At 44.4% G+C, this 16,625-nt stretch overlaps 1 protein-coding gene across 1 annotated transcript in view; it reads left to right on the top strand.

Annotated features, from left to right (window-relative positions):
* Positions 1–6,013: 6,013 nt before the first annotated feature.
* The window catches only part of WNT2 (Wnt family member 2), a 51,183-nt gene continuing 40,571 nt past the window's right edge, over positions 6,014–16,625 (top strand). The window contains exons 1-3 of the mRNA XM_019654758.1: positions 6,014–6,198; positions 8,295–8,521; positions 13,696–13,973. Of these exons, the coding sequence (XP_019510303.1) occupies positions 6,116–6,198; positions 8,295–8,521; positions 13,696–13,973 (588 nt within the window). The 5' untranslated portion in view covers positions 6,014–6,115. The remainder of the gene's footprint in view (positions 6,199–8,294; positions 8,522–13,695; positions 13,974–16,625) is intronic.

Below are 16,625 nucleotides of genomic sequence, written 5' to 3'. Positions count from 1 at the left end.
CTCTTCCCGGGCCAGGCAGATCAGTCACCGGCTTCTGGACGGCCGCTCATGCCGGCTGCTGGCCGCTCATGCTGGCTGCTGGCTACACACGGTAGCCCGTGGCAACCCACTGCCACAGGGACTGCAGCCTACGCCGTCGCCAGCAAACCACAACAGCCCAGCTCCAGGTTGAGCTGTTGTTCAGCATCTTAGCTGTAGAGGGCAGTGTCACTGGCCCTCATATGTGGATCTGAACCGGGGCCCTCTGGCGTCCCAAGCCAGCTCTTAACCAAGCTATTCATGCCTGCTTCACATGTGTAAACCCAGAGGTTTGTCTGGGACCTGGGAGGTGATCTATCCCACAGTTCTGTTCTCAAAGTCTTTGGTATGATCTTTAGAGTCAGATCTACATGTGAAAGACTCGCGGGGTAAGAACAGGAGTTCACGTATAACTTCACGGGATCACTTTTCCCAAGCACTTCATTTTTCATGACATCCCAGATATTTTCTGGTTCTCAAGGACTCCTGTTTTTGGTCCTCTGACCAGAAATTGTGGCTTTAGTTATCTCACTCTGCCATGCATTTTGTGACTGCACCCATGCCTGGAGCCACATAACAGCAGAGAAAGAGAACGAAAGCAATAGAATTTTGTCCCACCTTCTTGGGACCCCAGTTCCTCTGTTTGGAGAGAAACTTTCTATCTCTCAGAAGTTTTCGGCATATGTGGGCTCTCACTGCTGCCAATGTCATACTGCCAACATTAACACAGGACTTCCCAGGGAACTGAGGTATGAGAAATGGAGGGGGGCAGAACCAAGGGGATGTTTCCTACTCTGAGGATATTAGGCGTCCCTTTCATGCTCCTTGAATGAAAACCATATGGCTCTCTGGAGACTATTCCTGTAGGTCTCCGTCCATGGACTTCAAGGGTTTGGCTGCTTTGTGTCCAGGCTTCAGAATACCACAGGGGATACAAAATAAGAAACTTGTCATCATTTAGTGATACTTAAAATTTTGGTCTTCCTCAACCCACCCGCCATCATGTACTCTTCAGAATCCTCAGATAGCTTTTCCATGCGTTCATTCCAAGTTGTATGGTCATATTCTGACTGAGAGTAGAGGGTGCAGTGTACTTACTGCATCTTACCTGGAATCACAGTCCCCTCATGCTTTCTGTGCTAATGATGTTATATATTTTCCTTCTATATCTTTTAAATCTCACAAGATATAATAATCATTGTTTTAACAGTCAATATTATTTTATGTTTTTCTACAAATTTACCCTCCCAGTGTTCATGCCTTCCTGCAATTTCATACCATTTGGTATAATTTTCCTTTGGCCTAAAAAAAACTGCCTTAATACTTATTTTCTTAGTTTTTGTTTGAAGGCATCTTTATTTTGTCTTCATTTTTTAAGGAACTTTACAATGATTATTGAATTCCAGTTAAATATGTTATTCTACTATCGTGATTTCAATAGTTTCTGTTTAAAAGTGAGCTATACTGGATGATTTCTCCCATGAAGCTAGTGTGTCTATCTTTTGTGCAGCTTTTATATTTTTTTCTTGTCTTTGTTTCTTATGACTTCTATTTCTCTACTGAGATTCTCCATCTATTTGTTTACTGTGAGCATATTTTCCTTTAAATATTATACTTGAATATAGTTATGTTCAATATATAAGAGCTTCTTTAAGATTTATTTCCTGCCAGTTCCTACATCTGGACCATCTCAGAGTCAGTTTCTTTTGACTGCTTTCTCTCAAGCATGGGTCACATTTTTCACGTTTTTCACTTGCCTATTAATTTTTTATTGTATGCTTGACATTGTAAATGATACAATGTTGTCTTCCTTTAATGAATGTTGGTTTTATTCTTATAAATTCCCCTCTGTATGTTTGTTTTTATTCTTTGTTAGAGCTTGTGAAATGGAAAAAAAATTTTTTGAATTTTTTTGTCCTAAGACATGCTATTTAGACTAAGGCATGACCTTTACTTTAAATGGATGGCCTTTCTAGCATCTCAACTGAATGTCTAAAGTGCTTCATGAGGCCTCTCCACCCTGCTAAGCTGTGACTCCAAAATCTCTCAACACTGTATGACATGCAGCAGCCTATCTGCTAGGCCTTACAGAGTCCTGTCATATCTACATTCAGTCCAGCTCTTGGCCAAAGACCCATGTGATTCTCCATGTAGACTTGCAGGGCCCCCCTTTTCACAGCTACCTATTTTCACTACTCTGCCAATTTCAGCTGCTTCAACAGCGCAAAACTCAAATCTCTTTCTCCTTAACTGAGCCTGTTGCTAGGCTTGGGTTCCACTTTCTTGCACCCTAGGAAAAGTGCCCTTCAGCAGAAAATCAGAACAATTATGGGACAGTTGTGGAGCACACCTCATGTGTTTTCCTCCTCTCAGGGGTCACAGCTGTGTGCTGCCTATTGTCTAATCCCTGAAAAACAAAATTGCCTCATCTAGTTTTGTCCAGTCTTAGAGTTTTTTTTTTAGTAGGAGAATATATCAGGTACATGTTTCTCTCTCGTGGCTGGAAGCAAGTTTTTGGTGCACATTAATTTAAATGCACACTGAGATTTAAATCACTGATACAAGAGCTTTTCCTAAAAAGCAATTTGTGACAAAGAATAGATAAGTGTGTTTAGTAAAAATTTTAGGAGGGACTAAAGGGGAAAGGAAGCAATGTTTTAAGTGCACTGCAGGCTAACTTCAAATTTCAAAATTAACCTATGGTATTATGTATATGATACTCTTAGTTGGATAAACTCAGTAAGTAAAAAAGTTTTAATGATATGTGTTTTATGTTATTTGATATATAACCTATATTGTTATGTATATGATACTCAGATTTATAAAGTAAAAAAGATACTTATTTTTTCTTTCCCATCTTTGACCTGTCCTGTAAATACACAACGTTCTCTCTTAAAGTCATTGAATCTAAGTTGGTGACAGTAGACCTCTGAGGCTTTGGTTAAAGTAGCTAAATTAGGAGACAAGAAGAAGCCAGTTCAGACTGAAAGACAAATGACTATTTGGTTTTAGAAGTAACTCTCCATTTTTAAAGGGTGGAGATGGTTTGGTAGTAAATTAGTTCTCTCTCTCTGCCCTGGGAGATTAGACAAACAATGGATCTAACTAAGAAAATAGACTGACTCACTTGGCTACAATTCTATACTGAAGTTACAAGCAAACTAGCATAATCTCCAGAAAGGTTCTGTATACTGTAATAAGCTTTACAGTCAGTTTTGCAATTTCTCATTGAAGAAACAAAAAATCAGGCATTGAATTCACAGATCTGAAGGCACTCGGAACCCTGTCTTTCCTTACTTCATCATCTGCTGTAGCAAGGTTGAAGTCATGTGCAGTTTATTTCATTATATATTAACTCTTATTTAGGATGGTAGTTTTTATTGCAAGAGAAGTGAGGTTTGCAATAGCCTTCTCTCCTGATTTTCTTGATCATTTCCCAAGTTCTACTGGTGAACACTATCTTCAAAGTGAAAATGTCCATCAAGAGAACAGGTAAGGATGAGACAAGAAAGTCAGACCTTTCCGGAAGGAAGAGAAGTTGTACAGGGCTATTAATGGGTCATAAATGATTAGGGGTGGAGAGTGGGAGAGAAATGCAATCACACATCTGGAGGAGACAAGTCATCTGGTTTAGAGTGCCTCTAGGCAGGTCAGGAAGGGGTGTTTGGGTGGACCTTTTTTCACATCTGGATTTAGCTTCTCGAACTTTTTCAGCCTTTTGCCTTTCACCAAGTCTAATTTCTTCTTTGCCAGTGGTCTGGGACTTCTTCGCCTGCCCCAGGATGAAGTCTTTTGGGGTGGACTTAATTCCTTTGGGAGATGGTGCATTCTTTTTCCTGGAGGTCTGTTTCAGGTTTAGGTCATTCCACTGGCCTCACCAACAACTAAAGGGCAGATCTCCTGGCCACTCACTAATTCCCTGGGCGGAGAGAAAGGGCCTGTAAGCTGATGGTCACACTCTATGTATTTCTAACTCCCCTTAGCTATGAGGACACGATGTGCTAAGGTGGGTGGAACTTTGAGTTAAGGAGTTTTTTTAGGTGGTTTCAGGTCTCCTTGTCTGTGAGAGAAACTTACAAGTGCCTGCCTCTTCCAACATACACATCCACACCCCGACATTATTCGCTGGTAAAAGTGAAATTTGCTCAACTCATGGTTCCTCTGGGGCCACCTGTCTCTCTTACATGTCCGAGTGTCTGGATTTATTGTAGGAGACTGTGGACAAAGGAGGGTGGAATGAAATTTTAGCTTATTCTTCTGCTTCACCCAGGAAAGAGGTTTGTGAGCATAAGCCTAGAGGTAAACGAGATATTTGTTGCTGTTGGGTGCCTGTCACATCACCCCCCGACACCCCCCGCCTCCCCACCCAGCAGCACCAGTGTGTGCGCACTCTGTGAGCAGAAACGCACCCGCCCTCCTTCGCGACCGGCACAGACCGACCAGAACTTCCCCTGGGTCGTGGCCCAGCGATACGGAGCAGCCCTGGCGCTGAGCCCTGCTCTTCCCGAGTCGTGGGTGGCGCGGTACTTGTTTCCCTCCCCTCCCTTTCCGGACCCAAACGGGGATGTATCTGGGTCAGCCTGGGAGGGGCCGGACCTGCCAGGGACCGGCGGGGGGGAAGGGGGTGGCGATGACAGCATCTTTCAGGTTTTTGGCGTTTCTGAGCTTCGCCCCGTCCAGCCTCTCACCGCTCTGGTCCCCGGCGGGGCTGCGGCTCTCGCCCGAGGACTGGGTGGGTGGGGGGGAGAACGGTTTCTTCTTCTCTGGACGGCCACCCCTCCACGCCCTGCGAATAATGCAGCGCCCACCCCCACCCCCACCCGGCACACACATTCCGGGTTCCCCAAGGCTTGCTCCCCAGGCGGGCGGCGGGTCCCTCCGCCCAAGGAAAAGAGCAGTGGAACAGTTCACGGCCGCCGCGATGTCCTGGTCTTCCTTCCTTTCCGGTGATAAACGGCGGGGCTGCGAGCCAATTGCTGCTCAAGATGCTCCACCCGCTGGCCCGAGCCCCTCTCTCTGGGCTCTGCCGGGGCCCAGATCCAGGACGGAGAGGGTCCCTTTACCTCCGTAAAGCTCAAAGGCTGAGCGCCAGGGCGGCGGGAGGCGCCCCCGGCGGGCTCTTCGCTGCCTCCGTTCCCTCCCTCTGCGATTCTTTGCGCTGCACAGCGCCGGGGAGGAGCTGGGTGTGCGTCAAAACCGCATCTTCCCCGGACACTTTGGCCGAGGACGCCTGGGTGAGGTCCGGAGGGTCACGGACCTTCCCTGCGCCTCTCTCGGCGAGCTCTGTGTATTAGCCCAGCACCGAGGAATCAAGGCCACAGGTCTTGGTTTCCCCGAGGCCCGGCCCCTCCCACCCCAGCCTTGCCCTGCATACACTCGGCCGCTCCAAATTTACAAGTGCTCGCTCCTACTCTCGGCGTTAGAGAGAGAAGCGGAGCCTTGAGTCGAAACGCTTCTCTGGATTCCTGCATCTTGCACACAGTTATCTCCTTATCCTCTCCCTCGATTCCCCACATCACACGCTCCAGGAATTGTGTTTGCCGGAGGGTCGCCTCCCCTATCCACATCGCGCGTCCCTGCGGCCGGAGCCCACTGATGTTCTTTGGCTGGGAGCTTCCCGAAAGGTGGCTGCCTTCGCGGGAGCTCGAGGGCACGCAGAGGTGCGCCTCCTTCCTCGCCCCACCTCGCGCGCAAACATCTCTTGCCATCATTTCATCCACCCTTGTATAAACCCCGCGCCCCTCCCCGCGGGCGCGGGGCGCAGCGCCCCCTCCTTCGGCTGCGCCCGGGGCGGACAGGCAGCAGAGCGGCCAGGGGAGCGCGGGAGGTGCGCAGAGCTCTCCGGCTGCCCGCGCTCGCCGCGCCTGGGGAATTGGGCTGTGGGCGAGGCGGCCCGAACTGGCCTTTATCGCTCGCCCCGCTGGTCGTTTCAAACTTTATCAGCGAGTCTCGCCACTCTCCGCAGACCAAGCGGAGGCGAGGCGAGGCGAGGCGAGGCGCCGGCGGCCGTGACGAGGCGCTCCAGGCGCTGAGCGCTCCGGGCACGCATGGCGCCCGCACACGGAGTCTGACCTAATGTGGACGCAAGGGGGTTAATATGAACGCCCCTCTCGGTGGAATCTGTCTCTGGCTCCTTCTGCTCTTCACCTGGCTCAGCCCAGAGGTCAGCTCTTCATGGTGGTAAGTCCACGGGCACGGGCGCGGGGGGATTTTCGAGATGGGAATGGGGCTGGCACTGGCCACGGAGACCCTTCCTGGCCGCGCTTCCCCGCGGCCGTGGCAGCCGCGGATTCCAGCCTGAGCCCTGGCAGCTGCCCTCTCCTATCGCCCAGTCCTGAGCCCCTCCGCTTTCCTCCGAAGACCATTCCAGCTCTGACAATTCCAAAAAAACCCCCCACATTCCCCCCTCAAACGAGAGCTCTGATGTTTGGTTTATTTGGATCCAGATGAGCGACAGCAAAATCAGCCAATTTCTTATACCATTGAGAGACGCGCAAGCCGGGTCTTTAGCCCAGACGTGTGTGTGAGTGTGTGTGTGAGTGTGAGTGTGTGTGTGTGTGTGTGTGTGTGTGTGTGTATTCACCTTGAAAACTACACTCGTCTCTCTCTCCCCTCCCCCCAAAATACTCAAGATAAACCGAAGGACCAAATCAGGCAGTCAGAAGCTGTAGAACCCAAAGCGAGGGATTTTGCATTATTTCCCGTCCTTCCACATTCCTACTGCTTCGCCCCAGTGGGGCGGAAGAACGTGTGGTGCCTCCAGGTAGAGACTACCGACCGCCGTAACGCAGAGCTCCAGGGCCGGGGGCTCCAAGATGTTACTCTGTCCAAAACCAGTCCTCCCAAAGAGTAACTTTGTTGCTGTCCTTTGTATGTTATCAGCGATTTATTTGTTTATTTTGCACACTGAACGTAACAGGTCTTAGCATCGTGACAGGTTCCAAGAGGAGACTCTCTCCCCACCCAGGAGCTCTTCTGCACCCAGATAGGGAGTTGAGAGCTCTAACTTCCTTGCACCTAAAAGTTTCCGAACAGATACTGCAATACTGATTCAGAAAGACCTGTTACTGTAGGGTGTTTTTTCAAGAATTTGGCAAAATAAGGAGTCTCAGCCAATTGAAAGACCAGAGCTGGGCACTTCAGGAAGACACTGGAGCGCTTCAAAGGAGCAAGGCAGAGCGGTGATGGGAGAAGGGGTCCAGTCCTTCCGAAGCCACTTTGAGCAGGAAGGCGGTTCGCCCTGATGTTGTTGACACAGTATCAAAGATTGATTTATCAGAATGACCATTTTTCAATAAAATGACTATTTCTGTTTCCATGGGTGTATAAACATTATTTATTGCCCAGGCTTTTTGTCACATTGTCTCTCAGCTGTCACTTAAATATATTTTTTGGAAGTCACAGCTGTAACGATTTTATGATCATATAAAATAATGAAAATACAAGAAAAAGACATTCTCCTTGTTTGATCGCTTCAAAAGACACCTATGGCAGCTTGGGTTATATAAAAGGTAACTTTCTAAACATTTCACAACTAATAGAGAACATCTGGGCAGAGATGATGATGTAATTTTTTGTTAAAGTTTCTTTTCAAAAGTGCTTTATGGAGCTATAACACTGTTTGATTCTTCCAAACATTTAGTGTCCTTAATAACAATAGAAAGAATTTTTTCCAAAGGTTCTCTAAATGCCAAGAAGAGCTGGAAAATGGAAATATTCAAAGGATTCTTTAGTAAGGAAAGAACAGTGTGTCTGTGAGGAGAGTGTAACATCAGATACCAGCAGGTGTCAGTTAGACAGATACAGACAGTTTCCTAACACACTGAAACATTAGGTCAAATAAGTGGGAGGGCGGAGCTTCTAAAGGTCGGCTTCCCCCAAAGCCAAGTCCAGACACATGGTGTCACTGAGATCAGAGCCTTCTTGGGAACAGCCTTTGAAGGTTCTTCCCCAAACATGTTGCCCCTCCCCCTCATTCTGTTCCCTGACTGCAGACCTTGCCTCTCCCTCCCTGTCCAAAGCATCATCTGGTGACCTGGCTTCACATCCAAGAGACAGTCATGGCTCCACTCGGGGGCGGCTTCTACCAGATCACTCGCCATGCCTGCCATGCAGGTTCTCCACTGAACCAAAATTAAATAACCTGTGCTTTCTAACATCCCCCAAAGCATAAGGAATTCATATTAGACACGTGCTTTGAACTCTTCAGTCTCCCAGGAAACACGGCCCCAACACTCACAATTCAGTATTCTCAACTCTGTGTTGGTCTTTTCCAGGTACATGAAAGCTACAGGTGGCTCTTCCAGGGTGATGTGTGACAATGTGCCAGGCCTGGTGAGCCGCCAGCGGCAGCTGTGCCACCGACACCCCGACGTGATGCGTGCCATCGGCCTGGGCGTGGCTGAGTGGACAGCGGAGTGCCAGCACCAGTTCCGCCAGCACCGCTGGAACTGCAACGCCCTCGACAGGGACCACAGCCTCTTCGGCAGGGTCCTGCTCCGAAGTAAGTCTCCTGCCTCCACGCAGCCCTCCGCTCTCCCTGACACAAGTCTCCCCGGATCGGACGGGGTCATCCAAATCCCTGCTCATCTTTTCTTGAATTTTTTTCAGTCAGAAGCAGTCTTCTGTTAGGGGGGAGGGGAGTATTGTCTCTGTTCTGCAGATGAGGACTTGATAAGCCAAAGAACTTGTCTCAAGTGTTATAGGCCAGTCACAGATTAGCATGCAGACCCCAGGCTGGTGTCTTTTTACTTTTTGCTCTGTCCCTCCGAGTCGTGTCACAGCTCTGCCTGTCCCTTCAGGTTCAGATTTTGTCCCTAGGAGAAAAGAAGGCAGCAGCCACAGGGCTTTTTTTTTTTTTTACTGTTTGACTCGTCTTTCGGGGACTTGAACCTTCCAGAAGGATTTGAGCAGGAGATGAGAATGGAATGCCCAAATCATCTATTGTCCACAGATGTTCATTATCACACTAACACGTAACTTATTAAGAAGCAGAGACAGATCTCTGCTCACCACCTTTGACCTTCCATTCAGCTACTCATCTTTGGGTCACACTGTGTCTAAATTAAACATTTTTTTTTCAGCAGACTGTAAATTCCATAAGGCAGGAACTAGCCTGCCCTCCCTATGTCTTGCTTTGTGCCTGTGTCCCTCAGGCACCATTCATTCATTGAATGGTGAAGGAATGAATGGGTGAACTTGTAGTGAATGCCTATTATTTTCCAGGTGCATTTTAGGCAGAAGGATATTTATGGAGGGGAGGGGCGAGAACTATGAATACATACTTGTTTTGTTGTTGTTGTTTTTTATTTAGAAGGAGCATTAAACATGATCTAATTACATAATGTACTTTGTAGAAGTTCTGAATGTGGAAAGCAGCTCACTAGCTGATATACAATCAGAGAAAATTAAGTGAAAATCAGATTTTATTTTCAAGAAATATCCATCTCTTAACCTGCTGGTATTAGCATTCTTCAAGAAATAGCATGGCCCATTTGTTACTGGGAAATCTGACTGAAAACACAACAGTTTATGTGCGAACCCCAGAAACAGGAAACTGTACACTTGTTTTTGCCACCCCCCGCCATTCCTAAGAAAATCGTCCAGACTGTGCACTTGGTAATGCTTAACAGAGGGTGTTTCTATCATGTAATCATCACAGTCCTAGGGTTTTATGAGGCCAAATGCATAACTGAATGTCTCCGAAATCCCCCAAGGGCGTAGTGCACTCACTCAGAGGATCCCTGAAGTGAACTTACTGCCATATTCTGTAACTTTATTCTCCAGTTTAAGAACTATATTCTTCTGCATTCCTTTTGGAGTTTCGGTAGACATCACAAATTTTTGGAAGGTTCACAGTAAATTTCAGTAACAGGGAATTTTCAAACTTCAGCTAGATATGCTCACCAGTGAATCAATTCAAGTGCCGGCCCCTGTCAGAGAGTTCTCAAATATCTAGCACGAGACACCTTTGGACCTTTGGATATATTTGTACATGCTGTCAGTGTTTGGGATACATTGGGACTTTTCCTTTTCAAAGTGCTCACAACCATTGTCCAGTGACAATAGTTTAAACGTACTTCTCATTTAAAATGATAGCTTCTAAATTCTATCTATGGAAATCCATTAAGATGTCTCTATATTGAAAAAAACCCTTTAAATCACAAATTAAAGGAAGTCATTTTGACCACCAGTCTTGAATATCTGCCAAAGCTGGGGATTCACTCATAAAATACTTTAACTTAAACTTGACAATATTGGTTTCTTTAGAGCTATAGAGTTGCTGATAAGGAAGGGACTGGCACTAGTCTTAGTCTAAGGCCTCAGGTAAATCAGAGATTTTAACTTGTACTTCCTTCAGAGCTCTTTCAGATGGCGCTGAATGCTTTGCCAGAGAGTACTCAAAACTTAAAACACACATGCTCCACAATTTCTTTTCATTCTTCACAGAAGGCCAGATTTCTTCGTGGACATTTATGTAAACTCCTGTGACTGTCAGTGATGATTTTGTGTGCATACTGGAAGGGCTGAATTGGGCCTAAGGTAGCTTATCCTGGAAATAATCATGAAATTCCAGTGAAGCCATCCAAAGATTTTTACAATTAATTGCTTGGAGGGAAATTCACTTATTAGAGTTGTGAAGAACTCTCCTTTGGAAACCTAAATGTCTTTATAGATGACTAGGCAACACCATTTACAGGGAGAGCATAAAAGTGACTGACGTATCCCATGGTCACAGAGAAATGGAGAACATTCGCCTCTTTTGCTTCAGAGAACTTAGAGTAAGACAGAGCGATTTTTAGGAACATTTGTAATTCACTCATTTGATAGACTGTCATCAGTCACAGGCAGAGAACTTTAAACACACAAATATTCCTGCAAGAATAGAATATACCTCTAGAATTCTAGAATAAGACTTAAACAAAAAGGTGATTAGGTCTAATCCTTGTAAACGTAAAAGAGAAAAAAAAAGCAAGCATTTTATTTTTTTTGTTTTTTTTTTGTTTTTTTTTTTACGCTGAGCCATCCTGCCACCTGTTGGCAGCTCAGCGGCTGCTCAGCTCGGGCTGGACTCGAACTGCTGTTGCTCAGAGCTCAAACTCTTGAGCGAGCTCTTAACCAACTGAGCCACTCAGCCGGCCCCAAAAAGCAAGCATTTTAAAAGAGAGCTGAATAATCCATAACCTTCCAGAAAGCCTGTCTGCTAGTGTTGTGCCCTCCCCGGTAACAACCCCCTGCCCCAAACAAGAACTACGCTTATGTACTTAGCAGACACTGCTTGACTTATCTCAGTCCAAAACTAAGAGAAATTTCAACAGTAACACATTGAGAAGTCTAAATATCACTATTTAGATTTGGATTTTGTTTCATATAGTGATGGCTTTAAAAAGAACCCGTTTTTCTAACAAGAGTCCCAAGATCAAAATTTGTTTTGTTACAAAGCCAGCTCTTGAAATGTGCTACTATTTCACACATAGCATTTTAGTGATTCATCTAAGACACTTAACTGGAAACATCTTAAGGCCGCATCTACATGATACCAAGACATCTGGAGGTAAAGGGAAAAGTCAGTCCAAGTGCTAATTTTTTTTTAATTTAAATAAACAAACATCTAGCTAGTTAGTAATGTATTTGAATAATAAGTGATAAATATTTAGAAAGGTGATATTTTCATTTTGGAAATTATTTCTAAAATATAGCAGATTTTAAGTGATTTTCTTGTTCTTTCAGCCAACAAGTCAATGTAATTGTTTGCACATTAAGCCAGAATAAACGCTTTGCCTAGACAATTTATTTCTCTACTACTTGGTCACAGACATTCAACCACTCACAGCTTCCTTATCTTTCCTCTAAAAGATCACCTTATACAATTTCTCTTCTTTCTCCTTAAAAAATAAGACTAATGGGAAGTACATTAAGCACGTGTGAATTTCCCCTCTACATAATATCTCTAAATGTGGACACTGAACGTCAAATCCAGAACTAGGTGTTAGCTGCTCAAAGGGGTAACTATGGACGGGGCATTTTCCTAAACTGTAAAGTGGGTATAATAAAAAATGTAATGACAGCCACGAACTGAGTTTTAGCATCTATTAGTCACCATCTTTTAGAAAACATCTCAATTGCACTTAGAAAATCTGTGATCTTTACAATATAATCTGGGACTCTAAAACAGCTCCTATGAGCATCAAGTTTCTCTCTGGAGAGTGCTACCTGCTACCTATGGCAAATATTCATATAATGGATTTTACCTAACTACACGGCATGATTGATTCCTTTTTATGATGGGTAGAGGTTTCGGGGGAGATACTTTTTGAAGGCTGAGGTAAGTGCCATTTAATATGGTGTAGATATGTTTTCCTGATTTTTAATAATGAGACTAGCAGAGCAAATATTGCAAAGGGTGTATAATAAATTTTAGCACTGAATGACAAACGAACCAAGCAGGGCTTCAATGCGAAAAGGTGGTTTGTTCTCCCAGCTGTGTGGTTCAAAAAGTCACACTCGTCCTGACAAATTGAATCACCGAATGGCTCTCCGTTCTCTGCCTTGCATTGGCATGAGGTTATTCAGCTTCTATTTTGATTGTTAATGTATTTGCTGCAGCAACCATTAATAAAAAGGCATGCTAATAACAATGAAATACAGCTCCACTTGAAAAATGAGGTGCACACAGACCCTAAAGAGCCTTATATCTGTCACTGTACCACAACACCGTGTTATGAGTTACTACAGATTATTAAAATAATTTAATGTAGTTATTGCACTGAAATATGTACCTTTCAGCCTGTAAGTGAAAGTTGCCTGTGCACTAATAAAGAACAATTCTAAGAAAGTACCCCAAAGTGTTCTTGCCCAAGTCTAATTATAGGCGGTAAATTTGTTTCCTTCCAGAAAAACCAAAGAAAAGCTTTCCACTGTCTTTTACCCAATACCAGTGATTAGTGCAGGTGTTTCAGAAGAAAGTAAATTCCCTTAATAGTTAGACATAGTATGTAACTCTAGGATATTGCATAGTGCCTTCAACAATCGCTCAGTTACTTGTGAAAGTTGATGCCAAGCCAACGCTCTCTCTCCAGTGTTAGTGTGGGGGCTGCTTGCTGCCTTGAGTTCTCTTCCCACCTCACCCCCTGGATTTCTTTGAATTTAGTATTTCGGTCTCAATCATGTAAATGCGTATAAGTGTCCTCAGTGATGTCTGGAGGCTTGGGAGGCCTATTCAAGGGGAGCTGTTGTAGCATGAATACCCACATATCCGATGAAATGATAGGATTATATTTATAACTCAGACTGTTACAGAAGAAAGGGGGCCTCAGAGAGGTTCTGCTCCTCTTTCTCAGATGTGTAGGAGTCAAGATGAAAGCAAGCACATGCGTGAGACAAACAGGAAGCCAGGAGCCGAGTGAGGCAGGCTTTTGCAGAGTTTTGTTTTATACTCTATTTATTTTAAGAATAGTTGTCATACAGGTTATCTGAATTGACAACAGCTTATATTGGCTGGCGATGCTTCATATTAAAGAAAGATCCTGGGCTCTGGAGAAGACTCCAAGGACTAGTCGCTTTTTGCCTAGTGCGGAAGTGTGTCCGAGGCAGCGCAAGTATTAACCAGCCACCATGTGAAAGTCGTTCCGCACCAGCGACTCCAGACCACTTTTAAGCAAAGCATTTTCGTTTCAGGTAGTCGGGAATCTGCCTTTGTTTACGCCATCTCCTCAGCTGGAGTTGTATTTGCCGTCACCAGGGCCTGTAGCCAAGGAGAATTAAAGTCCTGTTCCTGTGATCCCAAGAAGAAGGGCCCCGCCAAGGACAGCAAGGGCACTTTCGACTGGGGCGGCTGCAGTGACAACATTGACTATGGGATCAAGTTTGCCCGCGCATTCGTGGACGCCAAGGAGCGAAAAGGCAAGGACGCCAGAGCGCTGATGAACGTGCACAACAACAGAGCCGGCCGGAAGGTAGGGGCTGTGGATGGCGCTCTCGCTGCAGGCACGTGGCCTTGGCGGAGCCTATCTTACACTTTCTTAGAGTAGACGAAATGCTATATAGCCACAACTTCCCACTGTCCCCCAGCCCCTAGCTGTTTGTTCTAAAGAATACCACCAACTGGGTTGAAATGTCCCCACCCGTGCCCCACCTTCGTTCCCACAGCTGAGCTGACGGAGTCCACCCATTGCTCTTGGCATTGTGTAGAGTCAAGTGTTTTATGGTCCCTCTGGATACTGTATCATCTAGACAGAATATATAATTTGTGGGTGAGGCTAGTGCTTCATCCCACATACCAGTGGGACGCTGAATGCTTGTATCTAAGGGCTATTAAGGCCCAGAAAGTCTTCTCTCAAACTTATCATGAAAGCAATCACCAGGCATGGCTTACTGGCTTCTTCTGCATTCCAGGGTGCTCTTTTAGAACCAGACTCACCTTGGGGCTTCTGATACTGGATGGATGCATGGACCAGGGGAAGACATGGCCCCAAAGGGGTCCCTAGCCCCTTATTCTCTAGTCCTGACCAATATTCAAAATGACCACCATTTGTTAGATAAGGAGATAATCCCTCAGGTGTTCAAGGTCACATGGAAAGTCAGTAGAAAAGTCAGGACTAGACCCCAGGTTTCACCTCCAGGGGTGCTGTGGCCTAGGATTAAACCATTTCAGTGACCGTTCATACCCATGGGGGAGCCACGTCTGTGCATGGTGGCATGACCAGAATAACGAGAGAATCTGAACACTGCACATTATGCCTCTGGTAAAAAGCATAAACAGGGCTCAGCTAATCAAATATTTGGTCAGAACGATTCTAGACTAATCTAATTGCCAGTAAGAAGAAATAACCACAATTTGTCTTTTGTCAACACACAATTAAAATGTGCTTGATATTAATATATAAAGATCAACAAAATCGAAGGGGGCTTTGATGTGAAAAAGAATAGAAAAGAATGCAGATCTGTTTGGATGAAAACTCTACTACTAGGCCCGTGGAGAGACCAAATCGCATTTAACGGGAGTTGGAAGGAAAGCCCTCTTGCTTAGCACATGGAATAAGATGAGTGTGACCTGAACTGTTTACAAATAGTACCTTCCCTGAACTTTAAAAATCAACATTCCTTATTTTCATGAATTTATGAATTTATAGTGACTACTGCCAAGAATATAGACTACGGTTGTGCAATCCTACAACTATTGGTAATTACTGTTTGTACAATAGTTTGGATAAAGGAAAATTTACATTGACCTTTGTTTTGACATTGATACTGCTAGTATAAGTTATAAAGTGTGGTGTCTTTGATAGGAATGTGCTGCTTAATTATTCAAGCTGGAAATATAGTTAGATCTCTCAGGTTACTTGGAAAGATAAAGGCATATGGTCATATATTGTATCCAAAAGAATGATGACTCAGCAAAAGAAATGTTACTTTTGCTTAATAGGTCATTAGATATTGAATGTTTCAACTCTTCAAGACAACAGATCTGAGCTATTATCTCTTAGGCTCTGAATAAACATGACTTTTAATGTAAATCACATGATTCCTCACTGTGTAGAGTTGTCAGGCCTCAGATATTCTCCTGCCTACTCTGCAAAACCAAGGAGGCTACTTTTGATTGGAATAAAAGTGCACACACTGACTTTTTAAAATGTGGCTTTAATTAATGGTGGGTGGGCAGACTTTTTCAAGGAGATGCATGATGTCAGTGAATATGAACTTTAATGAGAGTAAATGTATTGAGATAAACATGCGTCTCTAATTCTCTTCTTGCGGTCATTAGACCCCCATTTTCTACTCCCCCTTTATACAAGCAGAAGGTCTGTGGAATCAAAATGAGAACAGGCTGGGCTTGCGTTTGAAGGCAGATCTCCTGAGCTAAGCCTCCAACTGGCTGGCTGTAGAAAACCCCAGCCTTCCAGGGCTGACAGCAACATTAGTTCATTTTTATTTCTTCTTTGTGCTTTTCAGTATTTCCCAAATTGTCCAACATGAACATCTACTTTTCTAAATGGTGGTGATGGTGGTGGGGGGAACAATACGTTTTATTAAAAAGAAAAAAAAATCTGTTACAAGATTGTTCTGTTTGACCAATGCTATAAATTGGAATTCAACACTGCCATTCACAAAAGATCTTAATTTTTCACTAATATTTGAGCAGGTTAATTCATTTATTATAGTAGCTGGTTAGAGCACCCTCATGTGTCTTTGTATGGTAATATCATTTTGGATCTCCTGTGCTGTTATGTCATTTCATTTCAATCAGCTTCAGCAGAATTTGTGATGATGTTTCTTTCCTTCATGTTTGCTTGAAACTCATCCTTGATTGAGACTAGTTTTCTACCTCCAAATAGGACTACTACTAAGCCCTAAAAAGATAAATCTACCCTTGTTTAACACAAACATTCTATCAAGAAACACATTCTACAACTTCTCTCAGCAATTCTTTTTGGGTATAAAGGAGCCATGCTATAAAATTTCTAAATTATATTTTAAGACAGGTTTAGCTAAATTACAAGCAAAAGGTATGTGGTTGATAGCCACCATTTGTTTCCTTTCAGGGGCTTGAAAATGGCTTTATATTAGTCCATTCTTTCCCCTAAATGAAATAATCACAATTTATTTTG

This window comes from Hipposideros armiger, unplaced genomic scaffold, assembly GCF_001890085.2.
Source record: "Hipposideros armiger isolate ML-2016 unplaced genomic scaffold, ASM189008v1 scaffold_230, whole genome shotgun sequence".
In the NCBI taxonomy this organism is placed as follows: domain Eukaryota; kingdom Metazoa; phylum Chordata; class Mammalia; order Chiroptera; family Hipposideridae; genus Hipposideros; species Hipposideros armiger.
This window is presented reverse-complemented; position numbering and strand designations above follow the sequence as displayed.